At 45.2% G+C, this 26588-nt stretch overlaps 1 protein-coding gene across 2 annotated transcripts; it reads left to right on the top strand.

Annotated features, from left to right (window-relative positions):
* The first annotated feature begins 1280 nt into the window (after window positions 1–1280).
* On the top strand, window positions 1281–26585 carry LOC109879655 (gamma-tubulin complex component 3 homolog). Of its 2 annotated transcripts, none has more exons than XM_031792724.1 (21): window positions 1281–1535; window positions 6122–6229; window positions 6708–6775; window positions 6877–6951; window positions 8687–8907; window positions 9536–9690; window positions 10453–10565; window positions 12480–12674; window positions 12805–12925; window positions 13024–13190; window positions 17163–17273; window positions 17382–17490; window positions 18126–18315; window positions 18425–18560; window positions 20051–20119; window positions 20542–20677; window positions 20799–20887; window positions 21008–21139; window positions 21641–21781; window positions 23893–24009; window positions 24602–26585. In XM_031792724.1, the coding sequence occupies exons 1-21, from the start codon at window positions 1460–1462 to the stop codon at window positions 24761–24763; spliced, it is 2691 nt and encodes an 896-aa protein (XP_031648584.1). In that variant the 5' UTR covers window positions 1281–1459; the 3' UTR covers window positions 24764–26585. The 2 variants fall into 2 exon arrangements, with proteins under 2 accessions (XP_031648584.1, XP_031648585.1); XM_031792725.1 differs by having other exon boundaries at window positions 1308–1535; window positions 12811–12925.
* The last annotated feature ends 3 nt before the right edge of the window (window positions 26586–26588 follow it).

Raw genomic sequence — 26588 nt, forward strand, 5'->3', positions numbered from 1 at the left:
AACATAAAACACCACATAATGCATGCAGAGCAGAATTAGGCCCGATACCCACTAATTATCAAAATCCAGAAAAGAGACGTTATTTCTACAACCACCTAAAAGGAAGCGAATCCCAAACCTTCCATAACAAAGCCATCACCTACAGAGAGAGGAACCTGGAAAAGAGTCCCCTAAGCAAGCTGGTCCTGGGGCTCTGTTCACAAACACAGACCCCACAGAGCCCCAGCACAGCGACACAATTAGACCCAACCAAATCATAAGAAAACAAAAAGATAATTACTTAACACATTGGAAAGAATTAACAAAAAAACAGAGCACACTAGAATGCTAGTTTGGCCCTAAACAGAGTGTACACAGTGGCAGAATACTTGACCAATGTGACTGCCCCAAACATAAGGAAAGCTTTGACTATGCACAGACATAGTGAGCATAGCCTTGCTATTGAGAAAGAACACCTTAGCCTGTCTTCTCTTGAGAGCCAAGTCTGTCTATGTGCACACTGCCCACAAAATGAGGTGGAACCTGAGCTGCACTTCCTAAACTCCTGCCCAATGTATGACCATATTAGAGACACATATTTCCCTCAGATTACAGAGACCCACAAAGAATTTGAAAACAAACCCAATTTTGATAAGCACCCATTTCTACTGGGTGAAATACCACAGTGTGCCATCACAGGAGCAATATTTGTGACCTGTTGCCACAAGAAAAGGCAATCAGTGAAGAACAAACACCATTGTAAATTACAACCCTTATTTATGTTTATTTATTTTCCCTTTTGTACTTTAACTATTTGCACATCGTTACAACACTGTATATTGACATACTATATAACATTTGAAATGTCTTTATTCTTTTGGAACTTTTGTGAGTGTAATGTTTATTGTTAATTTCACTTTTATTTATTATCTACTTCACTTGCTTTGGCAATGTTAACATATGCTTCCCATGCTAATAAAGCCCTTGAATTGAAATTGAATTGAGAGCGAGAGCGAGAGACAGAGAGACATAGACAGAGAGACATAGACAGAGAGTTGTCCACTACTTGGGTCATGAAATGCTTGCCTTGTACCCCAAGTCTGGGAACTGTCCACACTCCTGGTTCTGAAATGCAAAATAACTGTCTTTCGATACGGCTGTATTTCATTGCAATTAATTCCAATACATTTAAAAAAAAATAACATTGAAAATGTATTTCAAAATTAACAGTCAACTAGCTATCTACTTAGCTTACAATTTGACCACCATAAGCATGGGGCGAAGGCTAGGAACAACTGAGATGGGAACCTTTAGCGCCATTGCCTTGTTTTGGAGGGTAATATAGCAACGCTTTCGGCGGGTTCTGTTAAAATGGCTGTTACTGAGAGTGAAAACCCAAAGCAAGAACAATCGTAGTGGGTACAACTGCATCCAGTAGTATCGCTGGTGTCTGATAAGGAAAACTAAAGACTGCAACGCAATGGCTGCCCTAGATCAAAAGTCCCCCAACGTCCTTCTCCAAAGTCTCTGCTGCAGGATCACTGGGAAGAGCGAAGGTAACTATGATGCTAGCTAGTTAGATTGCCCAGGCGCGGTTATGTGCAGCTAGCCTGGTTTGTTGCTAGCTAGCTAACATTTAACAGTGATGCTGATATAACAGTTGTATATCAACGTTCAGCTCGCCAGCTAGCTACAGTAGCTAACTACGTTTTTAGTTAAGTCAAGTTTGTGTGACAGCCAATGCTAGTTAGCTTAGGCTAGCTAGTAACTGTACACCTAGCCAGCCAAGTCAGAGATGGTAGGCTATGTATGGACCCCAGCTAGTTAGCCATCTAACTAACGTTAGCTCGACCCTTATTTGTATTTAGGTGATGGCTACATCAAAGGCTTTAACTAGCTAACTACCAAAAGTGTGTCATAGCTACATATAGGTAGCTGCAGATACGGTTGACAACAGTCCAACCACGCCTTGTTCAAGTAAGTTAGCTAGTTAGGGATAGCTAGCTTGGCTTGCCAGGCTGCCAGAAAGTTTGCCTAATAAATCTGACTTTGATACCAATTCTTAGTATACAGTCTGAAACAAAGCACTGCACAATCGTGGACATGTTCCTTACAAGCCAGAATGTTGAATACAATTACGTTTGAACTTACTATACCGGTTGTCTGTGCAGCTAATCTTTCAGCTGCTCCAAATATGAGACAAAATATTCACCCGAAAGTATTGTTTACCCGACTTTTTAGAGCGCAGGTACTGAAGTTTAATTTTCTATAACATGGTTTTGAGCATGTGCCAGGTGAACACCTGTTAGTATGCATGTACATACCGTCTGGTCACGTGCCTTTGATCATGAGCAAACATCTAACTCAAAAAAGTTCTGGGACACTGTAAAGTCCATGGAGAATAAGAACACCTCCTCCCAGCTGCCCACTGCACTGAAGATAGGAAACACTGTCACCACTGATAAATCCACCATAATTGAGAATTTCAATAAGCATTTTTCTGCTACGGCTGGCCATGCTTTCCACCTGGCTACTCCTACCCCGGACAACAGCACTGCACCCCCAACAGCAACTCGCCCAAGCCTTCCCCATTTCTCCTTCTCCCAAATCCATACAGCTGATGTTCTGAAAGAGCTGCAAAATCTGGACCCCTACAAATCAGCCGGGCTAGACAATCTGGACCCTTTCTTTCTAAAATTATCTGCCGAAATTGTTGCCACCCCTATTACTAGCCTGTTCAACCTCTCTTTCGTGTCGTCTGAGATTCCCAAAGATTGGAAAGCAGCTGCAGTCATCCCCCTCTTCAAAGGGGGGGACACTCTTGACCCAAACTGCTATAGACCTATATCTATCCTACCGTGCCTTTCTAAGGTCTTCGAAAGCCAAGTCAACAAACAGATTACCGACCATTTTGAACCTTCTCTGCTATGCAATCTGGTTTCAGAGCTGGTCATGGGTGCACCTCAGCCACGCTCAAGGTCCTAAACGATATCTTAACTGCCATCGATAAGAAACATTACTGTGCAGCTGTATTCATTGATCTGGCCAAGGCTTTCGACTCTGTCAATCACCACATCCTCATCGGCAGACTCGACAGCCTTGGTTTCTCAAATGATTGCCTCGCCTGGTTCACCAACTACTTCTCTGATAGAGTTCAGTGTGTCAAATTCGGAGGGTCTGCTTTCCGGACCTCTGGCAGTCTCTATGGGGGTGCCACAGGGTTCAATTCTTGGACCGACTCTCTTCTCTGTATACATCAATGAGGTCGCTCTTGCTGCTGGTGAGTCCCTGATCCACCTCTACGCAGACAACACCATTCTGTATACTTCCGGCCCTTCTTTGGACACTGTGTTAACAACCCTCCAGGCAAGCTTCAATGCCATACAACTCTCCTTCCGTGGCCTCCAATTGCTCTTAAATACAAGTAAAACTAAATGCATGCTCTTCAACCGATCGCTACCTGCACCTACCCGCCTGTCCAACATCACTACTCTGGACGGCTCTGACTTAGAATACGTGGACAACTACAAATACTTAGGTGTCTGGTTAGACTGTAAACTCTCCCTCCAGACCCATATCAAACATCTCCAATCCAAAGTTAAATCTAGAATTGGCTTCCTATTTCGCAACAAAGCATCCTTCACTCATGCTGCCAAACATACCCTTGTAAAACTGACCATCCTACCAATCCTCGACTTTGGCGATGTCATTTACAAAATAGCCTCCAATACCCTACTCAACAAATTGGATGCAGTCTATCACAGTGCAATCCGTTTTATCACCAAAGCCCCATATACTACCCACCATTGCGACCTGTACGCTCTCGTTGGCTGGCCCTCGCTTCATACTCGTCGCCAAACCCACTGGCTCCATGTCATCTACAAGACCCTGCTAGGTAAAGTCCCCCCTTATCTCATCTCGCTGGTCACCATAGCATCTCCCACCTGTAGCACACGCTCCAGCAGGTATCTCTCCCCCAAAACCAATTCTTTCTTTGGCCGCCTCTCCTTCCAGTTCTCTGCTGCCAATGACTGGAACGAACTACAAAAATCTCTGAAACTGGAAACACTTATCTCCCTCACTAGCTTTAAGCACCAACTGTCAGAGCAGCTCACAGATTACTGCACCTGTACATAGCCCACCTATAATTTAGCCCAAACAACTACCTCTTTCCCAACTGTATTTAATTTTTATTTATTTATTTATTTTGCTCCTTTGCACCCCATTATTTTTATTTCTACTTTGCACATTCTTCCATTGCAAAACTACCATTCCAGTGTTTTACTTGCTATATTGTATTTACTTTGCCACCATGGCCTTTTTTGCCTTTGCCTCCCTTCTCACCTCATTTGCTCACATTGTATATAGACTTGTTTATACTGTATTATTGACTGTATGTTTGTTTTACTCCATGTGTAACTCTGTCGCTGTATCTGTCGAACTGCTTTGCTTTATCTTGGCCAGGTCGCAATTGTAAATGAGAACTTGTTCTCAACTTGCCTACCTGGTTAAATAAAATAAAATAAAATAGAAAAATCTTGATTGCCACACACACAGAACTGCGTTTTGAAGTAATTTTAATAATACTTTCCTGTGGATATTGTCTCAAGTGCCAACACCATAGACAATCGGCAGAGTAAGTTTATATATATATATATATATACTGCTCAAAAAAATAAAGGGAACACTAAAATAACATATTAATATTCTTATTAAATACTTAGTTGAATGTGCTGACAACAAAATCACAAAAGTATCAATGGAAATCAAATTTATCAACCCATGGAGGTCTGGATTTGGAGTCACACTCAAAATTAAAGTGGAAAACCACACTACAGGCTGTTCCAGCTTTGATGTAATGTCCTTAAAACATGTCAAAATGAGGCTCAGTAGTGTGTGTGGCCTCCACGTGCCTGTATGACCTCCCTACAACGCCTGGGCATGCTCCTGATGAGGTGGCGGATGGTCTCCTGAGGGATCTCCTCCCAGACCTGGACTAAAGCATCCGCCAACTCCTGGACAGTATGCATGTTGCAGGCAGCAGAAAGTTCTCCACGGCATCTCCAGACTCAGTGCTCAGTGTGAACCTGCTTTCATCTGTGAAGAGCACAGGGCGCCAGTGGCGATTTTACCATTCTTGGTGTTTTTTGGCAAATGTCAAACGTCCTGCACGGTGTTGGGCTGTAAGCACATCCCCCACCTGTGGACGTCGGGCCCTCATACCACCCTCATGGAGCCTGTTTCTGACCGTTTGAGCAGACACATGCACATTTGTGGCCTGCCGGAGGTCATTTTGCAGAGCTCTGGCAGTGCTCCTCCTGCTCCTCCTTGCACAAAGGCAGCGGTAGCGGTCCTGCTGCTGGGTTGTTGCCCTCCTACGGCCTCCTCTACGTCTCCTGATGTACTGGCCTGTCTCCTGGTAGCGCCTCCATGCTCTGGACACTACGCTGACAGACACAGCAAACCTTCTTGCCACAGCTCGCATTGATGTGCCATCCTGGATGAGCTGCACTACCTGAGCCACTTGTGTGGGTTGTAGACTCCGTCTCATGCTACCACTAGAGGGAAAGCACCGCCAGCATTCAAAAGCGACCAAAACATCAGCCAGGAAGCATAGGAACTGAGAAGTGGTCTGTGGTCCCCACCTGCAGAACCACTCCTTTATTGGGGGTGTCTTGCTAATTGCCTATAATTTCCACCTGTTGTCTATTCCATTTGCACAACAGCATGTGAAATTTATTGTCAATCAGTGTTGCTTCCTAAGTGGACAGTTTGATTTCACAGAAGTGTGATTGACTTGGAGTTGCATTGTTGTTTAAGTGTTCCCTTTATTTTTTTGAGCAGTGTGTATGTATATATATATATATATATATTTGAAACATTGGTGATAGACAAGGGACATTTCGGCTATTTTTCTATGTAAATGTGGTAGTATTGCCTGCACAATTGAAGGCATGTTTCGCCACGTTTTGTGACTACCAGAAAGTGTAAGATTGGGAGCTAGCTACTGATTTAGGGGAAACGTTCTGCATCTGTAAGATTTGAACCAGTCTGAAAGATTCATTCACCAGTAGTGACATGGTTTAGGAAAAGCTGATATTGCATGCTCAATACTTCAACTCAACTCTATTTCACATTTCAGCTGAAGTAGCCCACCAGTTCCAGTATGCTGTGAGAGTCGTCGGGAGTAACTATGCTCCCACCATTGAGAGGGATGAGTTCCTAGTGTCAGAGAAGATCAAAAAAGAACGTGAGTGACCTATGACCTATTATTAGAGACAATAATGGGAGGGACCTAAACTGGACAGGTTTGCTGCGTGAATCCTCTTTGAGGGTCCATCTCGACAGTCGAAAGTGGCATCTGCACATCACTGGTTTGCGCTTTCTCTGTTACCTTTGCAAACATGCATCCTTTGTTAATGTGGTCTTTTGTTGTTGTTTTCCCAGTAGAGCTTTTCTGTCTCGTGTTAAAGGTACATTTGACAATAAAGAAATACGGTTGTTAAGAGTCTCCATAATAGTAAATCTCAATACATTTTGTTTGTAGTCGGAGTAATGCCACTACTGACCATCTTATCGATCGCTAAGCATAGTAAAGTTTTAAAAAAGCACTTACCCTTTTTCGGAGTGGAGTTGAGCCCCTTTTAATCAACTTGTGTTTTTGGAATTGGTCTATGTCAGTTTATTTAGTGGTCTGATTCTGTTTGTCTTGTCCTTTGGTTCTCCAGTGCTGAAGCAGAGGAGAGAGGGTGACGTTGCCCTGTTCTCTGAGCTCCACAGAAAGCTGCAGACTCAGGTCAGTCTTCTGTTCCAAATACCCTGGTGCATATGCATACTTGTATTGGCTTTGAAAGGAGAACCAATTGAGAATCTGTGTGTTTTGCTTTCCGTTAATAGGGGGTGCTGAAACACAGGTGGTCCGTCTTATACCTGCTGCTCAGTCTATGTGAGGACCCCAGGAAACCGTCCAGGGTGGGTATACTTGTCATTACACCATAGTGCTCTCTCTCACTCACACACACACACACTAACCATAGCTATATATACAGTACCAGTCAACAGTTTGGATACAGATACTTATTCCAGGGTTTTTGTTTATTTTTACTATTTTCTACATTGTAGAATAATAGTGAAGACATCAGAACTATGAAATAACCCACATGGCATCATGTAGTATCCAAAAAACTGTTGAACAAATCAAAAAATATTTTTGAATTTTAGATTCTGCAAAGTAGCCACCATTTGCTTTGATGACCACTTTGTACTCTTGGCATTCTCTCAACCAGCTTAACCTGGAATGCTTTTTCAACAGTTTTGTTGGAGTTCCCACATATTCTGAGCACTTGTTGGCTGCTTTTCCTTCAATTTGCGGTCCAACTCATCCAAAACCATCTCAATTGGGTAGAGATCGAGTGATTGTGGAGGCCAGGTCATCTGATGCAGCACTGCATCACTCTCCTTCTTGGTCAAATATCCCTTACACAGCGTGGTGGTGTGTTGGGTCATTGTCCTGTTGAAAAACAAATGATAGTCCCACTAAGTGCAAACCAGATGGGATGGCGTATCACTGCAGAATGCTGTGGTAGCCATGCTGGTTAAGTGTGCCTTCAATTCTCTGACAGTGTCACCAGCAAAGCACCCCCACACCATCACACCACCTCCTCCATGCTTCACGGTGGGAGCCACACATTCGGAGATCATCCGTTCACCTACTCTCACATAGAAACTGTGGTTGTAACCAAAAATCTCCCATTTGAACTCATCAGACCAAAGGACAGATTTCCAGCGGTCTAATGTCCATTGCTTGTGTTTCTTGGCCCAAGCAAGTCTCTTCTTATTATTGGTCTCCTTTAGTAGTGGCTTCTTTGCAGCAATTCGACCATGAAAGCCTGATTCATGCAGTCTTCTCTAAACAGTTGATGTTGAGATGTGTCTGTTACTTGAAATCTGTGAAGCATATATTTGGGCTGGTAACTCTCTAATGAACTTATCCTCTGCAGCAGAGGTAACTCAGGGTCTTCTTTTCCTGTGGCGGTCCTCATGAGAGCCAGTTTCATCATAGCGCTTGATGGTTTTTGTGACTGCACTTGAAGTAACTTTCAAAGTTCTTGAAATTTTGACTGACCTTCATGTCTTAAAGTAATGATGGACTGTCGTTTCTTTGTTTATTTGAACTGTTCTTGCCATAATATGGACTTGGTCTTTTACCAAATAGGGCTATTTTCTATATACCACCCCTACCTTGTCACAACACAACTGATTGTCTCATATGCATTAAGAAGGAAAGAAATTCCACAAATGATCTTTTAACAAGGCACAGCTGTTGATTGAAATGCATTCCAGGTGAAGCTGGTTGAGAGATGCCAAGAGTTTGCAAAGCTGTCATCAAGGCAAAGGGTGGCTACTTTGAAGAATCTCTGTTTTTTCATAGTTTTGATGTCTTCACAATTTTTCTGCAATGTTGGAAATAGTAGAAATAAAGATAAACCTTTGTCCAAACCTTTGACTGGTACTGGAGATACAAAAAATGAAAGCATTATTATCCTCCAGACTGCATCATCACAAACAGTAATTCCATCGCGGCCATGTTAGTTCTGTAGAACTCCATTAATAGCAGAAATAGCTATTCTAGTAAATGTTCTATATTATTCCACATTTGATTATTTAATTGATACATCATTGATTTGATAGCATGTGTCATACCCAGGTTGGCAGCTATGGGGCGCTGTTTGCCCAGGCTCTCCCCCGGGATGCCCACTCCACCCCGTTCTACTGCACTCGGCCCGGGAGCCTGCCCCTCAGCTACCCCGAGCGCTCGGGGCCCGGGGGCTCCCAGATCTCCACCAGCATGGGCACCAGTGGCATCAGCAGCCTGGGGGTGTACTCCCTCAACGGGCGCACACCCACCCCTCAGCCCCTGCTGGCTGGGTAAACCAATTGATGGAACCCTGTTTGTCCTGTCAGCACCCAGGACTCCATAGTCAGTCGTACATGACTCTAGACTTTCTTCAGTCTTGTTCCTGTGGACTCGCAGGGAGTGTATGCGTTTGTTGTAGCTCAGCACTGCACCTGCATAACCAATGAACCTTCAGAATATGAAGGGGTCTTAAATTAGTAGGACATGTTTTAAAAAATATTTTTCTTTGTAGCCATTTGTTGTAGCAGGGTATTTCCATTCTGTTGTGAGCATCAATTATGCATGTCCTTCTCCACAACCCCACAAGCACTTGTGTATAATTAGTCTGGCTATACTCGTCTAGTGCCAGGGTAAGTATCTGATTAGTGGGTGGTTGAGTGGATCATCATCAACACTATAAAAGTCATTTGGAGCTGAGGCATCGCTACAGTGGTGTGACTCTAAAGCCATTCTCTGCTGTCGAAAGGCAAGAGTCCCTCATTAACAGGCTATTAGTGGTAATGGTCCTACAAGACAGTTTGCATTAGTAGAACCAACATGTATAGGGGAAGAGTTATGCATGTCGAGGGGGAGAAAAAATGTCTATATTTCCGCGGATGTAAACATGGTCCATTAAACATGTCTATTTTTGCTCTCCAGACATCCACCCCAGACAGCAGGGCAGCAGCTGGGCTCTCGGCTGGCGTGGGCCCTCCCTAACACCTCTGCCCTAGCACCTACCTCACGGGCCCCGCTCGGCCCCCCACCCCTGTCCACCCGGGCCCCCAGGCCACGCCATGACGGGGACCTCACTGGTGAGTTGGGGTGAGGACTGACATTGTTGGGATGTATAAGCCTACATTTTGTGTATGGAACTACATGGCGTAGTTGGGACATGCTTCACGGTTGGAGGACATTTTGTAACGTAGGCAGAAGTTGGGCAGGGGACCTGTAATGGTAAAAGACACATTGCTCTCTGCACAGTGGCTCTGCAAACTGAATACTCAATATTAAACAGAAAGAGATTAGGTCGGATGTACCAAGTCTGCAATGAAATGTTCCTGTTCTGCAGTAAGAACCACCTCACATAATTGCCTCATTTCATAAACCGTTTAGTTGCTCTCCCAGTATTTAATTTGTCTTGGTGCTCCACTGACAGGGTTGGGGGCTGACTTAAATATATATACAGAGAGATACAGCACCTACTCATTCCAGGGTTTTTCTTAATGTGTACTATTTTCTACATTGTAGAATAATAGTGAAGACATCCAAACTATGAAATAACACATATGGAATCATGTAGTAACCAAAAAAGTGTTAAACAAATGAACAAATCAAAATATATTTGGATTTGTTCAACACTTTTTTGCTTACTACATGATTCCATGTGTGTTAATTCATAGTTTGGATGTCTTCACTATTATTCTACAATGTAGAAAATATTAGAAATAAAGAAAAACAATTGAATGAGTAGGTGTCCAAACTTTGGACTGGTACTGTAACTTTTATGGCTTTCGTTAATGTTGTCCTACTTTTTGTTGTTTTTCTGAATCCCTCGTTCTTCTTCTCCTCTCCAGCGGAGGTTGGTGAGGCTGCACTGGTCAGAGACATCCTGTATGTCTTCCAGGGGATCGACGGCAAGTTCATTAAGATGAGCAACACAGACAACTGCTACAAGATCGACTCCAAGGTGACGTGAACATTCGGTCATACGTGAACAAGGTCCATGCCAAGGTGTCTTTGGTATTTTAGTTGGTGCCCCTTGTTCCTGAAATATTTCCCAGACGAATGCATAAACTGATGACCAACTTCATAAGCTATTTGACCTTTCACCGAGTGTACTAAACATTAGGAACACCTTCCTAATATTGAGTTGCACCCCATTTTTGCCCTCATAACAGCCTCAGTTCGTCAGGGTATGGACTACAAGGTGTCGAAAGCGTTCCACAGGGATGCTGGCCCATGTTGACTCAAACACTTCCCACAGTTGTCAAGTTGGCTGGATGTCCTTTGGTTGGTGGACCCTTCTTGATACACACGGGAAACTTGAGTGTGAAAAACCCTGTGCCTGGCACCTACTACCATACCCCCCACCCCCGTTCAAAGGCACTTCAGTGTTTTGTCTGGCGCATTCACCCTCTGAATGGCACACATACACAATTCATGTCTCAAGGGTTAAAAATCCCTCTTTAACCTGTCTCCTCCCCTTCATCTACACTGATTTGAAGTGGATTTAACAAGTGATGGAAAGAGCAGGTATTCCTAATGTTTTGTACACTGCGTATATGTTAGTTAGTCAACGTGTTGTGTTTACATGCACCATGGTAGGTTGGCTAGCGGTTAAGGGCGTTGGGCCAGAAACCGAAAGTCTCTGGTTTGAATCCCCAAGCTGACTAGGTGAAAAATCTGTCTGTGCCCTTGAGCAAGGCACTTAACCCTAATTGCTCCTGTAAGTCTCTCTGGATAAGAGCGTCTTGCTAAATGACTAAAATGTTTCATGTAGACAGCGCCGTACTTCCATCCATACTAGCTAGACCAGTTATTGACAGATTACCCTGTTTCATCGCTAGCTGACTCCCTGACATCATGGCTGTTGTAGAACCGACCGACAGCGTTTTTCAGATTCGGCTGTAGTCCTGCTGACATCAAGGCTGATGATCTGTTTCTAAAAGGGGTAAAAAGCAGATCAATAGTTGGCTCTTTGGTTAGGAGCCACATCGATGGTGTCCCTCTATCATCCATCAAGGATTCATTACAACTTTCCTCCCTTCTAATATTCCTACAAATTACAGTCTACCTGTTTCATCTATACATCTTCTCAGCGCTCTATATAGCCTGCTGTCAATGCGCTGGCCTAGGATCACTGTATCGGACAAGAACACTGGAGACAAATCTAGCCGTCAAGGGTGTTTCCTGAGGTCTTTTTGAAGTCCTCATTTACGCTATAAGCCCTATTCAATCTAACACGGTTTCCTGAATAATTAGAACAGAATACAGAAATGGAACATTATTAGAGACAATCATGTTTTATTATTCTGTCTAAAGTAGAGACGGTGAGTATCAACACCTCGTCCTCATAAGACTACTCCGTCAGCAGAGAGACTGCAGACAGTTTGGGCTCCAGGCTTCTTGGCGAATGTCTTCAATCTGTGGAACAAGGGCCACGCTGACTACCATTTAAAAAAAAAAAGTGAAATGAATTCTGAACAAACTGGTGTGAAAGGGTTGAATCTTGAATTGGAATGGTCCTCCAACTGGCAAAGGGCTCTAATAATACGGCTGATGTGTTCTTATTCATGATTCTGGGCTGAAGAGCGGAGCTGCTGTTCCTTTGGTGATGCTGTAGTCATGGGGGGTTGTGGTGTACTTGTGTGTGAGTGACTGAATGGTAACCTGGCAGCAGGAGAGGCCCGTTTTCCGATTGTGAGTGTCTCGTGTCTGTGGGGAGCCATACAGGACAGATGGTACACACGGGGATAATTAACTACCAACCTGGCAACCCCTTCACAGATGAAATGGGTTACTTTGACAGATATTCACAGTATTCCCTGTATTTTGTGCCCGTGTGCATTCTCCTGTTGTAACTTCTCCAGTGTGTCCCTAGGTGGTGCTCTGTAAGTCTCTGAGGGACACCAGTAGCCGATTGGCTGAGCTGGGCTGGCTCCACAACAAGATCAGGAAGTACACTGACTCGCGCAGTCTGGACCGAGCCTTTGGCCTGGTGGGACAGAGCTTCTGTGCCTCCCTGCATCAGGAACTGAAGGAGTACTACAGACTTCTGGCAGTGCTGCACTCACAGGTAAGACACACACCTTTCTCTACCTCTCAAAACACTGTACTGCCTTATTCAAGTGAATGAACTTTGTTCCTAGCCCTTCAAGAGGAAAAGCCCATGTAGGCTACAGGATATGTTAATGTGTGTTTGACAGTTGCAGGTGGAGGATGACCTGGGAGTGGAGAGCAGTCTGACCCTCAGACGTCTCCTAGTCTGGACCTACGACCCGAAAGTCCGCCTCAAAATCCTGGCTGCTCTCGTTGACTTCTGCCAAGGTAGAGTTGTGTCTGTGGCGCCTGCTGATTGGTACCATCAAATAATCCATTTAAATATTGTGTGTGTGGTTCAAATGTTTGTGTGTGTGTGTGTGTAGGGAGGAAGGGAGGGGAACTGGCGTCAGCGGTCCATGCCTATGGGAAGACAGGGGACCCTCAGATGAGAGCTCTGGTGCAGCACATCCTCAGCCTGGTGTCACATCCCATCCTCAACTTCCTCTACCGCTGGATCTACGACGGAGAGCTGGAGGACACTTACCATGAGGTGACGCGCGCACACACACACCATATATATATATATATCTATCTATATCTCTCTATATACATACATACATACATACATACATACATACATACATACATACATACATACATTTGAAGTCGAAAGATTAAAACTCGTTTTTCAACCACTCCACAAATTTTTTGTTAACAAACTATAGTTTTGGCAAGTCGGTTAGGACATCTACTTTGTTCATGACACAAGTAATATTTCCAACAATTGTTTACAGACAGATTATTTCACTTATAATTCACTGTATCACAATTCCAGTGGGTCAGAAGTTTACATACACTAAGTTGACTGTGCCTTTAAACAGCTTGGAAAACACCAGAAAATGTCAAGGCTTTAGATGCTTCTGATGGGCTAATTGACATCATTTGAGTCAATTGGAGGTGTACGTGTGGATGTATTTCAAGTCCTACCTTCAAACTCAGTGCCTCTTTGCTTGACATCATGGGAAAATCAAAAGAAATCAGCCAAGACCTCAGAAAAAAATTGTAGACCTCCACAAGTCTGGTTCATCCTTGGGAGCAATTTCCAAACGCCTGAAGGTACCATGTTCATCTGTACAAACAATAGTACGCAACTATAAACACCATGGGACCACACAGCCGTCATACCGCTCAGGAAAGAGACGTGTTCTGTCTCCTAGAGATGAACGCACTTTGGTGCGAAAAGTTCAAATCAATCCCAGAACAACAGCAAAGGACCTTGTGAAGATGCTGGAGGAAACAGGTATAAAAGTATCTATATCCACAGTAAAACGAGTCCTATATCGACATAACCTGAAAAGCCGCTCAGCAAGGAAGAATCCACTGCTCCAAAGCCGCCTCTGTCCTCTGGTCTGGTGAAACAAAAATGGGACTGTTATTCCATAATGACCATCATTATGTTTGGAGGAAAAAGGGGGAGGCTTGCAAGCCGAAGAACACCATCCCAACCGTGAAGCACGGGGCTGGCATTATCATGTTGTTGGGGTGCTTTGCTGCAGGAGGGACGGGTGCACTTCACAAAATAGATGGCATCATGAGGGAGGAAAATGATGTGGATATATTGAAGCAACATTGCAAGGCATCAGTCAAGAAGTTAAAGCTTGGTCGCAAATGGGTCTTCCAAATGGACAATGACTCCAAGCAAACTTCCAAAGTTGTGGCAAAACGGCTTAAGGACAACAAAGTCAAGGTATTGGAGTGGCCATCACAAAGCTCTGACCTCAATCCTATAGAAAATTTGTGGGCAGAACTGAAAAAGCGCGTGCGAGCAAGGAGGCCTACAAACCTGACTCAGTTACACCAGCTCTGTCAGGGGGAATGGGCCAAAATTCACCCAACTTATTGTGAGAAGCTTGTGGAAGGCTACCCGAAACGTTTGACCCAAGTTAAACAATTTGAAGGCAATGCCACCAAATACTAATTGAGTGTATGTAAACTTCTGACCCACTGGGAATGTGATGAAAGAAATAAAAGCTGAAATAAATAATTCTCTCCACTATTATGCTGACATTTCACATTCTCAAAAGAAAAGTGGTGATCCTAACTGACCTAAGACTGGGAATTTTCACTAGGATTAAATGTCAGGAATTGTTAACTGAGTTTAAATGTATTTCTGACTTCAACTGTGTGTGTGTACATATACACGCAATTTTCTTTGTCCATGACAATAACATCAAATTGATCATAAATACAGTGTAGACATTGTTAATATTGTAAATGATTATTGTAGCTGGAAACAACTGATTTTTAATGGAATATCTACATAGGCGTACAGAGGCCAATTATCAGCAACTATCACTCCTGTGTTCCAATGGCACGTTGTGTTAGCTAATCCAAGTTTATAATTTTAAAGGCTAATTGATCATTAGAAAACCCTTTTGCAATTATGTTAGCACAGCTGAAAACTGTTGTACTGATTTAAAGAAGCAATAGACTAGTTGAGTATCTGGAGCATCAGCATTTGTGGGTTCGATTACAGGCTACAAAACACCAGTCTCAACGTCAACAGTGAAGAGGCGACTCCGGGAGGCTGGCCTTCTAGGCAGAGTTGCAAAGAAAAGCCATATCTCAGACTGGCCATTTTTTTTTATTAAGATTGTCAAAAGAACATAGACACTGGACAGAGGAACTCTGCCTAGAAGACCAGCATCCTGGAGTCACCTCCTCACTGTTGACGTTGAGACTGGACAGAGGAACTCTGCCTAGAAGACCAGCATCCTGGAGTCACCTCCTCACTGTTGGTGTTGAGACTGGACAGAGGAACTCTGCCTAGAAGACCAGCATCCTGGAGTCACCTCCTCACTGTTGACGTTGAGACTGGACAGAGGAACTCTGCCTAGAAGACCAGCATCCTGGAGTCACCTCCTCACTGTTGACGTTGAGACTGGACAGAGGAACTCTGCCTAGAAGACCAGCATCCTGGAGTCACCTCCTCACTGTTGACGTTGAGACTGGACAGAGGAACTCTGCCTAGAAGACCAGCATCCTGGAGTCACCTCCTCACTGTTGACGTTGAGACTGGACAGAGGAACTCTGCCTAGAAGACCAGCATCCTGGAGTCACCTCCTCACTGTTGACGTTGAGACTGGACAGAGGAACTCTGCCTAGAAGACCAGCATCCTGGAGTCACCTCCTCACTGTTGACGTTGAGACTGGACAGAGGAACTCTGCCTAGAAGACCAGCATCCTGGAGTCACCTCCTCACTGTTGACGTTGAGACTGGACAGAGGAACTCTGCCTAGAAGGCCAGCATCCCGGAGTCGCCTCTTCACTGTTGACGTTGAGACTGGTGTTTTGCGGGTACTATTTACTGAAGCTGCCAATTGAGGACTTGTAATGCGTCTGTTTCTCAAACTAGGGTGGCCTTGATGACAGCTTTTACATTTATTTTTACTGCTCTAATTACGTTGGTAACCAGTTTATAATAGCAATAAGGCACAGCTAAGGGGCTGTGTCCAGGCACGCCGCGATGTGTTGTGCATCAGAACAGCCCGTCTTATACCACACCCCATTGTGCCTTATTGCTTAAATATAATGCACACACACTTCCTTTAGTTTGTCAAGGTCAGAGTCCGGATAGTAGTAGCTGAGCTCAGGCTGAAGGGGACTCCGACAGACAGGTTAATCTCTGAGCTGAGATGGAGGGAAAGGGGGTCGGGGAGGGGTACTGCGGCCTTCCAAATGAGGATGGATGAGAGAAGGGTAATGGGGAACTGAGTGATGGCCCTCTCCTATCTCTCACCTCTTATCTCTGTCCGTGCTCTCCATCCATCTCACTGTCTCCACTATAGGACATTAGAAGACCGTGAATCTAGTCCTAATGCACCTGCTGCTGAATCGCCCTCTCAGACTCAGTCTACCTGAGACTAAGTGCTGATTGGGCAAGCACAGAGCACAGGAGAGTTGTAGCGGCTTTCAAGACCGACTGCCGAGCTATTCTCAGAAGGGAACGTTACAAAGGGCACACTGGTTTTAAGCCCCCTGTATTGACCCTCCCCGTAGCAGGGCTAAGTGGTAGTTATGGAGCTGTTCCTTCCCAGCAGAGGGGAATGAGGGTATGGCTCTGAAGCTTACAGGCACCTCTGTCAGCCCAGGGGGCGGCTGGGAGGTGGCGTTAGACTGTAAACACTCATTATGACAAGAAGAGCGGAAATTAAAATCAAACTTTATATATATATACTTTTTGTTTACTAAAAGGCTTTTCAATCCCCCTTGTTGTACCCCCTAGGAGAGAAGTCTTCACCTTGTAACACTGACATCTACTTATCGGCATCCATTTTGGTTTTCAAGTTGAACCACTGGCTCAGTGACGATCAAGATCATGATTGAGAGATGGAATCACCATTCACTTTCTTTCCATTACTGTAATAAGTATCCATTGTTGTAGTAATCTCCTGTGTTGTTCGGATATAGTTGAGTCCTGTCTTTTAAGGTGTGATGGTGATGGGGATTCCTCTCCCTGCAGTTCTTTGTGGCGTCTGATCCCACGGTGAAGACAGACAGACTGTGGCACGACAAGTACTCACTGAGGAAGTCCATGATACCCACCTTCATAACCATGGACCAGGCCCGCAAGGTAGACACACACACGAACACCAATTATCTCATCCTCAACGTAGAAAATACCAACTTTGCATTCACATGTCACTTTTGCTCGCTCTCTTTTTCTCTTCTGTCTCTGTAGGTTCTGCTCATTGGAAAGTCCATTAACTTCCTGCATCAGGTGTGCCATGACAGAACCTCACCAGGGAAAATCACCCCGGCCTCCAAGTCTACAGACTCCCCCAAAGATGGTACGCTCTCTGACCTCTCTCCCCCACCCCAACACACTGTGAAAGGGGCCTGTCAGTGGCTAGCTCAATACAACACAGGCATTTGGTGTTTGGTACACATTTGTACATAATATACCTCCAGAGAGAGTGTATTGACCAGGCAGTGTCTTTCGACAGAGTAGTGAAGCCTTGGTCTTGCCATAGTAGTGTTTGTAGCTAGTGAGAGCAGAGCCGCATTGATGTTTGGCATCAGAACTGGTTGTACTGTTATGGTACTTACTGTCGTATCGACTGGATTTAGTCTCGCTCCTCTTTCTGTCGCTGATCAATGGTTTTACAGTTCCTTCCTTAGCCTCGTCCTTGAGGGGAATGACTGCATACTGACTGGCGTTGGAAGGGGAGGGGTTGTATTTTTAACCTGTCTGTCCCAAATGCCACCCTATTCCCTTTTATAGTGCACTACTTCTGACCATAACCTTACGGGTTAAAGGTAGTGCATTATGAAGTGAATAGGGTGCTATTTAGGATGCAGACTCTATCTTGAATTATAGATACAGAGTTCAGCAAACGGTCTGAGAGATGAGTTTAATATGCATCATGTAGTGCCAACTCCAGTACCCACATAATGACCACAGATAATAACTCTCTCTCTCTAGCTGCAGAGCTGTTATCAGACCTGGAGGGGGCGTTCCAGGGGAAGATAGATGCAGCCTACTTTGAAACCAGCAAGTACCTGCTGAATGTGCTCAACCAGAACTATCTGCTGCTGGAGCACCTGCAGGCCATGAGACGATACCTGCTGCTGGGCCAGGGAGACTTCATACGCCACCTCATGGACCTGCTAAAGTTAGTACACACGCACACAGGTGTACAGACAGATGGGTACGCACAAATACACACCCACCCACCCCATCCTACATGTCATATATATTGACCTTAGTGTTTGTCCCTTCAGACCAGAGCTGGCCCGCCCAGCCACCACTCTGTACCAACACAACCTGACAGGCATCCTGGAGACAGCCGTGAGGGCCACCAATGCCCAGTATGACAACGCTGAGATCCTCAAGAGACTGGACGTACGCCTGCTGGAGGTAGGCTGCAGCTCATACCATTACTGCCGTCATAGGCTACAGCTCATACCATTACTACTGTCATAGGCTGCAGCTCATACCATTACTGCCGTCATAGGCTACAGCTCATACCATTACTACCGTCATAGGCTGCAGCTCATACCATTACTACTGTCATAGGCCGCAGCTCATACCATTACTACTGTCATAGGCCGCAGCTCATACCATTACTACTGTCATAGGCCGCAGCTCATACCATTACTACTGTCATAGGCCGCAGCTCATACCATTACTACTGTCATAGGCCGCAGCTCATACCATTACTACTGTCATAGGCCGCAGCTCATACCATTACTACTGTCATAGGCTGCAGCTCATACCATTACTACTGTCATAGGCTGCAGCTCATACCATTACTACTGTCATAGGCTGCAGCTCATACCATTACTACTGTCATAGGCTGCAGCTAATACTATTACTACTGTCATAGGCTGCAGCTCATACCATTACTACTGTCATAGGCTGCAGCTCATACCATTACTACTGTCATAGGCTGCAGCTCATACCATTACTACTGTCATAGGCTGCAGCTCATACCATTACTACTGTCATAGGCTGCAGCTCATACCATTACTACTGTCATAGGCTGCAGCTCATACCATTACTACTGTCATGGGGTGCAGCTCATACCATTACTGCTGTCATAGGGTACAGCTCATACCATTACTGCTGTCATAGGGTACAGCTCATACCATTACTGCTGTCATGGGCTACAGCTCATACCATTACTGCTGTCATGGGCTACAGCTCATACCATTACTACTGTCATGGGCTATAGCTCATACCATTACTACTGTCATGGGCTATAGCTCATACCATTACTACTGTCATGGGCTATAGCTCATACCATTACTACTGTCATAGGCTACAGCTCATACCATTACTACAGCTCACACCATTACCACAGATCACACCATTACTACTGTCATGGGGTACAGCTCATACCATTACTGCTGTCATAGGCTACAGCTCATACCATTACTGCTGTCATAGGCTACAGCTCATACCATTACTGCTGTCATGGGCTACAGCTCATACCATTACTGCTGTCATGGGCTACAGCTCATGGGCTACAGCTCATACCATTACTACTGTCATTGGCTATAGCTCATACCATTACTGCTGTCATAGGCTACAGCTCATACCATTACTGCTGTCATAGGCTACAGCTCATACCATTACTGCTGTTATAGGCTACAGCTCATACCATTACTGCTGTCATAGGGTTTATCTCAGTGGGCTAACATTGTATTGAGTCAGGGGTTTGAAACACAACCTGGTAACCCGTGGCTCAAGACTGTTAGCCCTCTGAACTGAAGCCTAGATGGTTGATGTCTGGATGCTGGATGTACACATGTCACTACCTATTAGATTTCAAACTGTCAACTTGGCACCATGTTATCCCTCTGAACTAAAGCCTGGTCATCAACTCATCTGTGCTCCTTCTGAAGGTGTCTCCCGGAGATACGGGCTGGGATGTCTTCAGTTTAGACTACCACGTAGAGGGTCCTATCGCCACGGTAACCGCAACACTTTACATACATACACATACCATCCTATCTGGTGTTGCCTTGTCTCTCTCCAAACACACACACCGTCGCAAACAATCCAATAAGCTTCTCCTCTTCTCTCTTCATTCATCCATAAAAGCCCACCTGAAGCATCAGAACATTGTTTCTTTCTGTTCTGTTATACATGTTCATTCACAGGCCACCAGTCAACCATGTTAGATGAAGTCAAGTGCTGGCTGGTTTTGTGTTGTTCTGTGATGTGGTGAGAGAACATGTGTAAATGCTGTGCTACCCTGTGACTGGTGTTCACGCAGTCTCTCTCTTCACTCTGTCTCCTTTGTCTTTCTCTCTGTTTAATTTGGTGTCTCTCTCTGTCTCCTTTGCCTCTCTTCTTGCTTTCTGTTTCTCTCACTGGTTTCTGGCTGTGGCAGGTGTTCACACGGGAGTGCATGAGCCACTACCTGCGGGTGTTCAACTTCCTGTGGCGAGCCAAGCGTATGGAGTACATCCTCACCGACATCTGGAAGGGACAGATGTGCAACGCCAAGCTGCTTAAGAGCATGCCAGGTGAGGACACACACACACACACACAACCATGCAGTTCCCTCTCACCTCCAGCAGAGGGAGACTTGTACCGAAGAGCTGTAGATAAGGCAGCCAGGGTAACATGTTAGATGTTGTGTTACAGAGCTGTCTGGCGTGCTGCACCAGTGCCACATCCTGGCCAATGAGATGGTCCACTTCATCCACCAGATGCAGTACTACATCACCTTTGAGGTCAGGGGTTGTACTTTTCATTAATTTATCTAGAGACCACTGAGTTCACCTAGCCTCTTCCTCTCACACGCTCCCTCCTCCCCTGTCTGTCTGGGTCTCTGTGTGTATGTATGTATACAGGTGCTAGAGTGTTGTTGGGATGAGTTGTGGAACAAGGTAGAGAAGGCCCAGGATCTAGATCACATCATCGCTGCCCACGAAGGATTCTTAGACTCTGTCATCTCCCGCTGCCTACTGGACACCAACAGCAGGGTGAGACACACAGACACTTACTGACGTCCACTTCTCTTTGACCTGCACTGTTGGCGCTTAAAGGGATACTTCGGGATGTTGCCAATGAGGCCATTTATCTATTTTCCCCAGAGTCAGATGAACTTGTGGATAAACTTTCATGTTTTTGTGTCCAGTATGAAGGAAGTTGAAGGTAGTTTTGTGAGCCAATGCTAACTGGTCTTACCACAATGACTGGAAGTCTATGGGTATCTACTAGCATGCTAGCTGATACCCATAGACTTAGTCATTGTGCTAACGCTAGTTAGCAATTGCGCTAGCGGTAGTTGGCAACTTCCTTCAAAGTGCACGCAGAGACTTAACAAATGGTATCAGCGAGTTCATCTGACTCTGGGGAAGTAGATAAAGGGCCTCATTGCCAAAATCTCTAAGTATCCCTTTAAGAATTTCCCTGTACCCAGCTATTACACCCTGTACATGTGACTAATAAAATGTTTTTCTCTCCCACTATCCTCTCTCCAGTCCTTGTTGAACCAGCTGAGGGCGATCTTTGACCAGATCATAGAGTTCCAGAGTGCCCAGGACTCTCTGTACCGCTCTGCCCTGGAGGAACTCACCCTGCGGCTGCAGTACGAGGAGCGGAAGAAGCAGAGGGATTCTGAGGTAGAAGGATCGGGGCTTGAAGTGGACTGAAATGGGTGCCAGCACTTAGGGCTGTTACGGTGACCGTATTACCGCCACACTGGCGGTCACGAGTCACGAAGGCAGTCAAATTCCACATGACTGTTTAGTTAGGGTAATTAGGCTTCTCCAAGCTCTGATGCTGCTGCTGTTCTTCAGTAGCCTACCAAACTTGCTAACTGCCTAGTGCTCAGCACTCTATTGTCCCTCTAATCACTATTTTTAAGCCAATATTCTATAAGAGGTGCCGGTACTCAAGCAGTAGAACATTTGAGGTGTTGGTATTAGGTACCGGTGTCTACTGGCCCAATTCAACTACTTATAGTGATGATCACTTTTAGTTATATAGCGCAATTGGAGGGCCATGTAGTCTTCAGAGTCCCATGTCCTGTTTGTTCCAAGTCGTCTGGAACCCAGCCAGGGGCCAACTCAAGTTCCCCCCTTAATGGCCATTGGCCATGCTGGTGGTGTTGTCATTCTATTGATTTAACAGGCCCTGAGCATCAGACTATTAAACTCTAAGTGTTAGAAAAACAAAACACAGCCTCGGCATTTGCCAAGTTTCTCTTTTAATAGCTTGTAAATAAGACTGAGGTCCAAGGTAAGAGGGTTTGGGGTGACAGAAGCTGTTGGTCAGTGATGGTTGGGGATATTGGATTTTATATTAACTTTAAATAATGAGGCGTTGAGTGTGTTTACATGAATGAGAAGTATGCGAGTAGAGAAGACGTTGAAGGTCATGTCTCTATGGGGAGAATGCTGGGGTCATAGAGTGGGAATCTGTAACAGTTTAGTGTGGGTGTTAGTTACTCATTTACTGAAGTGAAGAGATGGCACTGGTTACTCTTTCAAATCAAATGTTATTAATCACATGCGCCTAATAGAACAGGTTTCACCTTACAGTGAAATTGGGGGGGGGGGGGGGGGCAGCAATGCAAATAGTCTGGGTAGCCATTTGATTAGATGTTCAGGAGTCTTATGGCTTGGGGGTAGAAGCTGTTTAGAAGCCTCTTGGACCTAGACTTTGCGCTCCGGTACCGCTTGCCGTCTGGTAGTAGAGAGAACAGTCTATGACTAGGGTGGCTGGAGAATTTTAGGGCCTTCCTCCAACACCGCCTGGTATAGAGGACCTGGATGTCAGGAAGCTTGGCCCCAGTGATGTACTGGGCCGTACACACTACCCTCTGTAGTGCCTCGCAGTTGCCATACCAGGCAGTGTTGCAACCAGAGGATGCTCTCAATGGTGCGGCTGTAGAACCTTTTGAGGATCTGAGGACTCACGCCAAATCTTTTCAGTCTCCTGATGGGGAATAAGTTTTGTCGTGCCCTCTTCACGACTGTCTTGGTATGCTTGCACCATGTTAGTTTGTTGGTGATGTGGACACCAAGGAACTTGAAGCTCTCAACTTGCTCCACTACAGCCCCGTCGATGAGAATGGGGGTGTGCTCGGTCCTCCTTTTCCTGTGGTCCACAATCGTCTCCTTTGTCTTGATATGTTGAGGGAGAGGTTGTTGTCCTGGCACCACACGGCCAGGTCTCAGCCTACAGGGAGGAGGTCCATCTCGTCGTTGTTGGTGATCAGGTCTACCACTGTTGTGTCATCGGCAAACTTGATGATGGTGTTGGAGTCGTGCCTGGCCATGCAGTCATGAGTGAACAGAGAGTACAGGAGGGGAATGAGCACGCACCCCTGAGGGGCGCCTGTGTTGAGGATCAGTGTGGCGGATGTTGTTACCTACCCTTACCACCTGGGGACGGCCCGACAGGAAGTCCAGGACCCAGTTGCAGAGGGTTGGTGTTTAGTCCCCGGGTCCTTAGCTTATTGATGAGCTTTGATGGCACTATGGTGTTGAACGCTGAGCTGTAGTCATTGAATAGCATTGTTACATAGGTGTTCCTTTTGTCCAGGTGGGATAGGGAAGTGTGGACTGAAATAGAGAGTGCATCGTCTGTGGATCTGTTGCGGTGGTATTTAAATTGGAGTGGGTCTAGGGTTTCTGGTACCACACTTTACCACACTGATGCTGCAGCAACAAAGTTCCGTCTGAAACTTGACACCTCTAATGTTGCCTGTCTGTGTGTGTGTTTTCAGGGTGAGTGGGGCGTGACGGCTGAACAGGAGGCAGAGGAGAACAGGAGGATCCAAGAGTTCCAGGAGACCATACCAAAAATGCGCTCTCAGCTACGGATACTAACACACTTCTACCAGGTATGGGTCTTACTCTCTTCTCACTGCCACAGTGGCTTTCACTAGGACAGTCTGGTTGTCTGTGGTAGTGTTCAGTGGATAGGACCGTCTGGTTGTCTGTGGTAGTGTTCAGTGGATAGGACCGTCTGGTTGTCTGTGGTAGTGTTCAGTGGATAGGACCGTCTGGTTGTCTGTGGTAGTGTTCAGTGGATAGGACCGTCTGGTTGTCTGGGGTAGTGTTCAGTGGATAGGACCGTCTGGTTGTCTGGGGTAGTGTTCAGTGGATAGGACCGTCTGGTTGTCTGTGGTAGTGTTCAGTGGATAGGACCGTCTGGTTGTCTGTGGTAGTGTTCAGTGGATAGGACCGTCTGGTTGTCTGTGGTAGTGTTCAGTGGATAGGACCGTCTGGTTGTCTGTGGTAGTGTTCAGTGGATAGGACCGTCTGGTTGTCTGTGGTAGTGTTCAGTGGATAGGACCGTCTGGTTGTCTGTGGTAGTGTTCAGTGGATAGGACCGTCTGGTTGTCTGTGGTAGTGTTCAGTGGATAGGACAGTCTGGTTGTCTGTGGTAGTGTTCAGTGGATAATATCTGTGGTTGGTTGTGCTCCTTCTCAGGGCATAGTGCAGCAGTTCCTGGTGCTGATAATGACTAGTCCAGACGAGAGCCTGCGCTTCCTCAGCTTCAGACTGGACTTCAACGAGCACTACCGGGCCAGAGATCCCCGTCTGAGGGCCTCGCTGGGGACCACCAGGGGCCGACGGCCCCCCAACATCTGACCTGACGCACACCACCATGTCACAACATGGGGACAGAGAGCCACACAGAATCTGCCTTGATAGTATTTATATATGACATGAAGATGACATTAAATTAGGGCTAGATGGAATCTGTTGTGATGATATCACAATAGAACCAGACAGAACATTGACATCACAAAAGAGCCAGACAGAATCTGTTCTGATGACATCATAATAGAGCCAGGTGGAGATGATGCCGCATTCAAAACAACTAGGAACTCTGTAAAAAACAAGTTCCAACTTGGAAAACCCGTTTTGAACGGTCATCCAACTCGGAATTCCAAGTCGGGAACTCGGGGCCTCTTTCCAGAGCTCTGACTTTCCTACCTGATGATCACTGACGTCATGATTTTACCTATTTTTTTTTTTCTGAATTCCCAGTTGTCTTGAACGCACAATAAGAGGATGATGTTGTGGTGACTTCACAGATTCCATTTGGCCCTGCATTTTAACACCTCAAGACAAATAGGGCTAACTGGGATTCATTTCACTATGACATAAACAAACAGAACATTTTGAAACCCTGCCTCCTCCCCAATGTCATTGGCAAATTACTCACACAAACACACACGCTCAATTCACCATACACACATCCACGTTTCCCACTCTTTCACAGTCCCCTCTTGGGAGGTGTGGTTTTAGAAGCCTGTCATTTTAGTAGTCTGCCTCCAGCCTCCAGCTGTGTTCACCCTCACCTCTTTGAGGTGTCTGATAGGCTACCATCACCGTGTCAGTTTCATATTGTACATTTGATCATGAACAGAATGTCTTGATTTGATTGGTTTGTTTAGATGTTCTGTGAATATTTTTTTTTTTTCTTACTGACGTTTGTTTATTTTTCATACCAGTGTCTTAAAGTCTGCGGTGTGTTTTATAACTGTTAATAAACACTTATAGCTGTTTAACAACTGTGTTATGGAACCCAACACAGCAGGCTCCCACCCACCTCTAAAGAGATTCAAGAACAATGCCCACAGCCCCTAAGGCTAAAAGACGGACAGACGTTAGGATTTTATTGGTGTTTTGTATTATTTAACTGGGTTTCTCTTGATTCTCCTTGCAGACTATGGCCTCTGTTCTGCATGTAAAACTGTCATGTTGAACCAGCTCAATTCCTTAATTGTACAAGACAGATTTGTCAAACGTGTTGCACCCAATTTATGCCACTTTTCTCTTCTGACCACTCAGACAAACCTGGGAAAATACTTTTGTCATACTGCGACATTAAACCTTGAAGAAGCTACAAGTGGAATGGTGACATAACTAGCCATTCAAAACCCCCCTATGATGGAGTATACTGTAGTATTCGGGTGTATCTCAATAGTCAGGTGGCTTCCTCACCTCCCTTCCCTTTTCACTGATCCGAAAGCGATATGGAAGATGCTTACCAGGACTTGCTTTCATTCACCTGTCAGCAGATCAGATGAAGGAAAGGAGGCAATGAAGCTATTGGTTGCGTCCTAAATGGCACCATACATAACAGGGCGCCATACAAAATAGGGTGCCATTAGAGATGCACGCAGAATTAGAGATGCACCCTTTAGTGTTTTAGGCTCCCGGTCTTTCTTTCCAATCACAATCGCAAGACCTCTTTCTGTAAATCCTGTCCATTGTATAGCACAGATGTATAGAAATGACATGCCATGGACACAAACATCCTGTCATCTCTTTAATAATCAAGTTTTTTACAGTTTGTACTTTTTTTTTTTGTCAGCATCAGGGGTGCATTCTAAGTAGACTATATGAGGGCCTTTGTCAAAAAAAAATCACAAAAAAATTCGAATAAATGTAATTTAATACATCA

The sequence above is a fragment of the Oncorhynchus kisutch genome, linkage group LG16 (assembly GCF_002021735.2).
Source record: "Oncorhynchus kisutch isolate 150728-3 linkage group LG16, Okis_V2, whole genome shotgun sequence".
NCBI lineage: Eukaryota > Metazoa > Chordata > Actinopteri > Salmoniformes > Salmonidae > Oncorhynchus > Oncorhynchus kisutch.

What these genes read in the sequence shown, in the direction of transcription:
- LOC109879655 (XM_031792724.1), top strand. Translation starts at nt 1,460, where the DNA reads ATGGCTGCCCTAGATCAAAAGTCCCCCAACGTCCTTCTCCAAAGTCTC. An exon ending in CCATGACGGGGACCTCACTG is followed by an intron (nt 9,691 to 10,452) that starts GTGAGTTGGGGT and finishes TCTCCTCTCCAG; the next exon opens with CGGAGGTTGGTGAGGCTGCA. An exon ending in TGGACGTACGCCTGCTGGAG is followed by an intron (nt 18,561 to 20,050) that starts GTAGGCTGCAGC and finishes CTCCTTCTGAAG; the next exon opens with GTGTCTCCCGGAGATACGGG.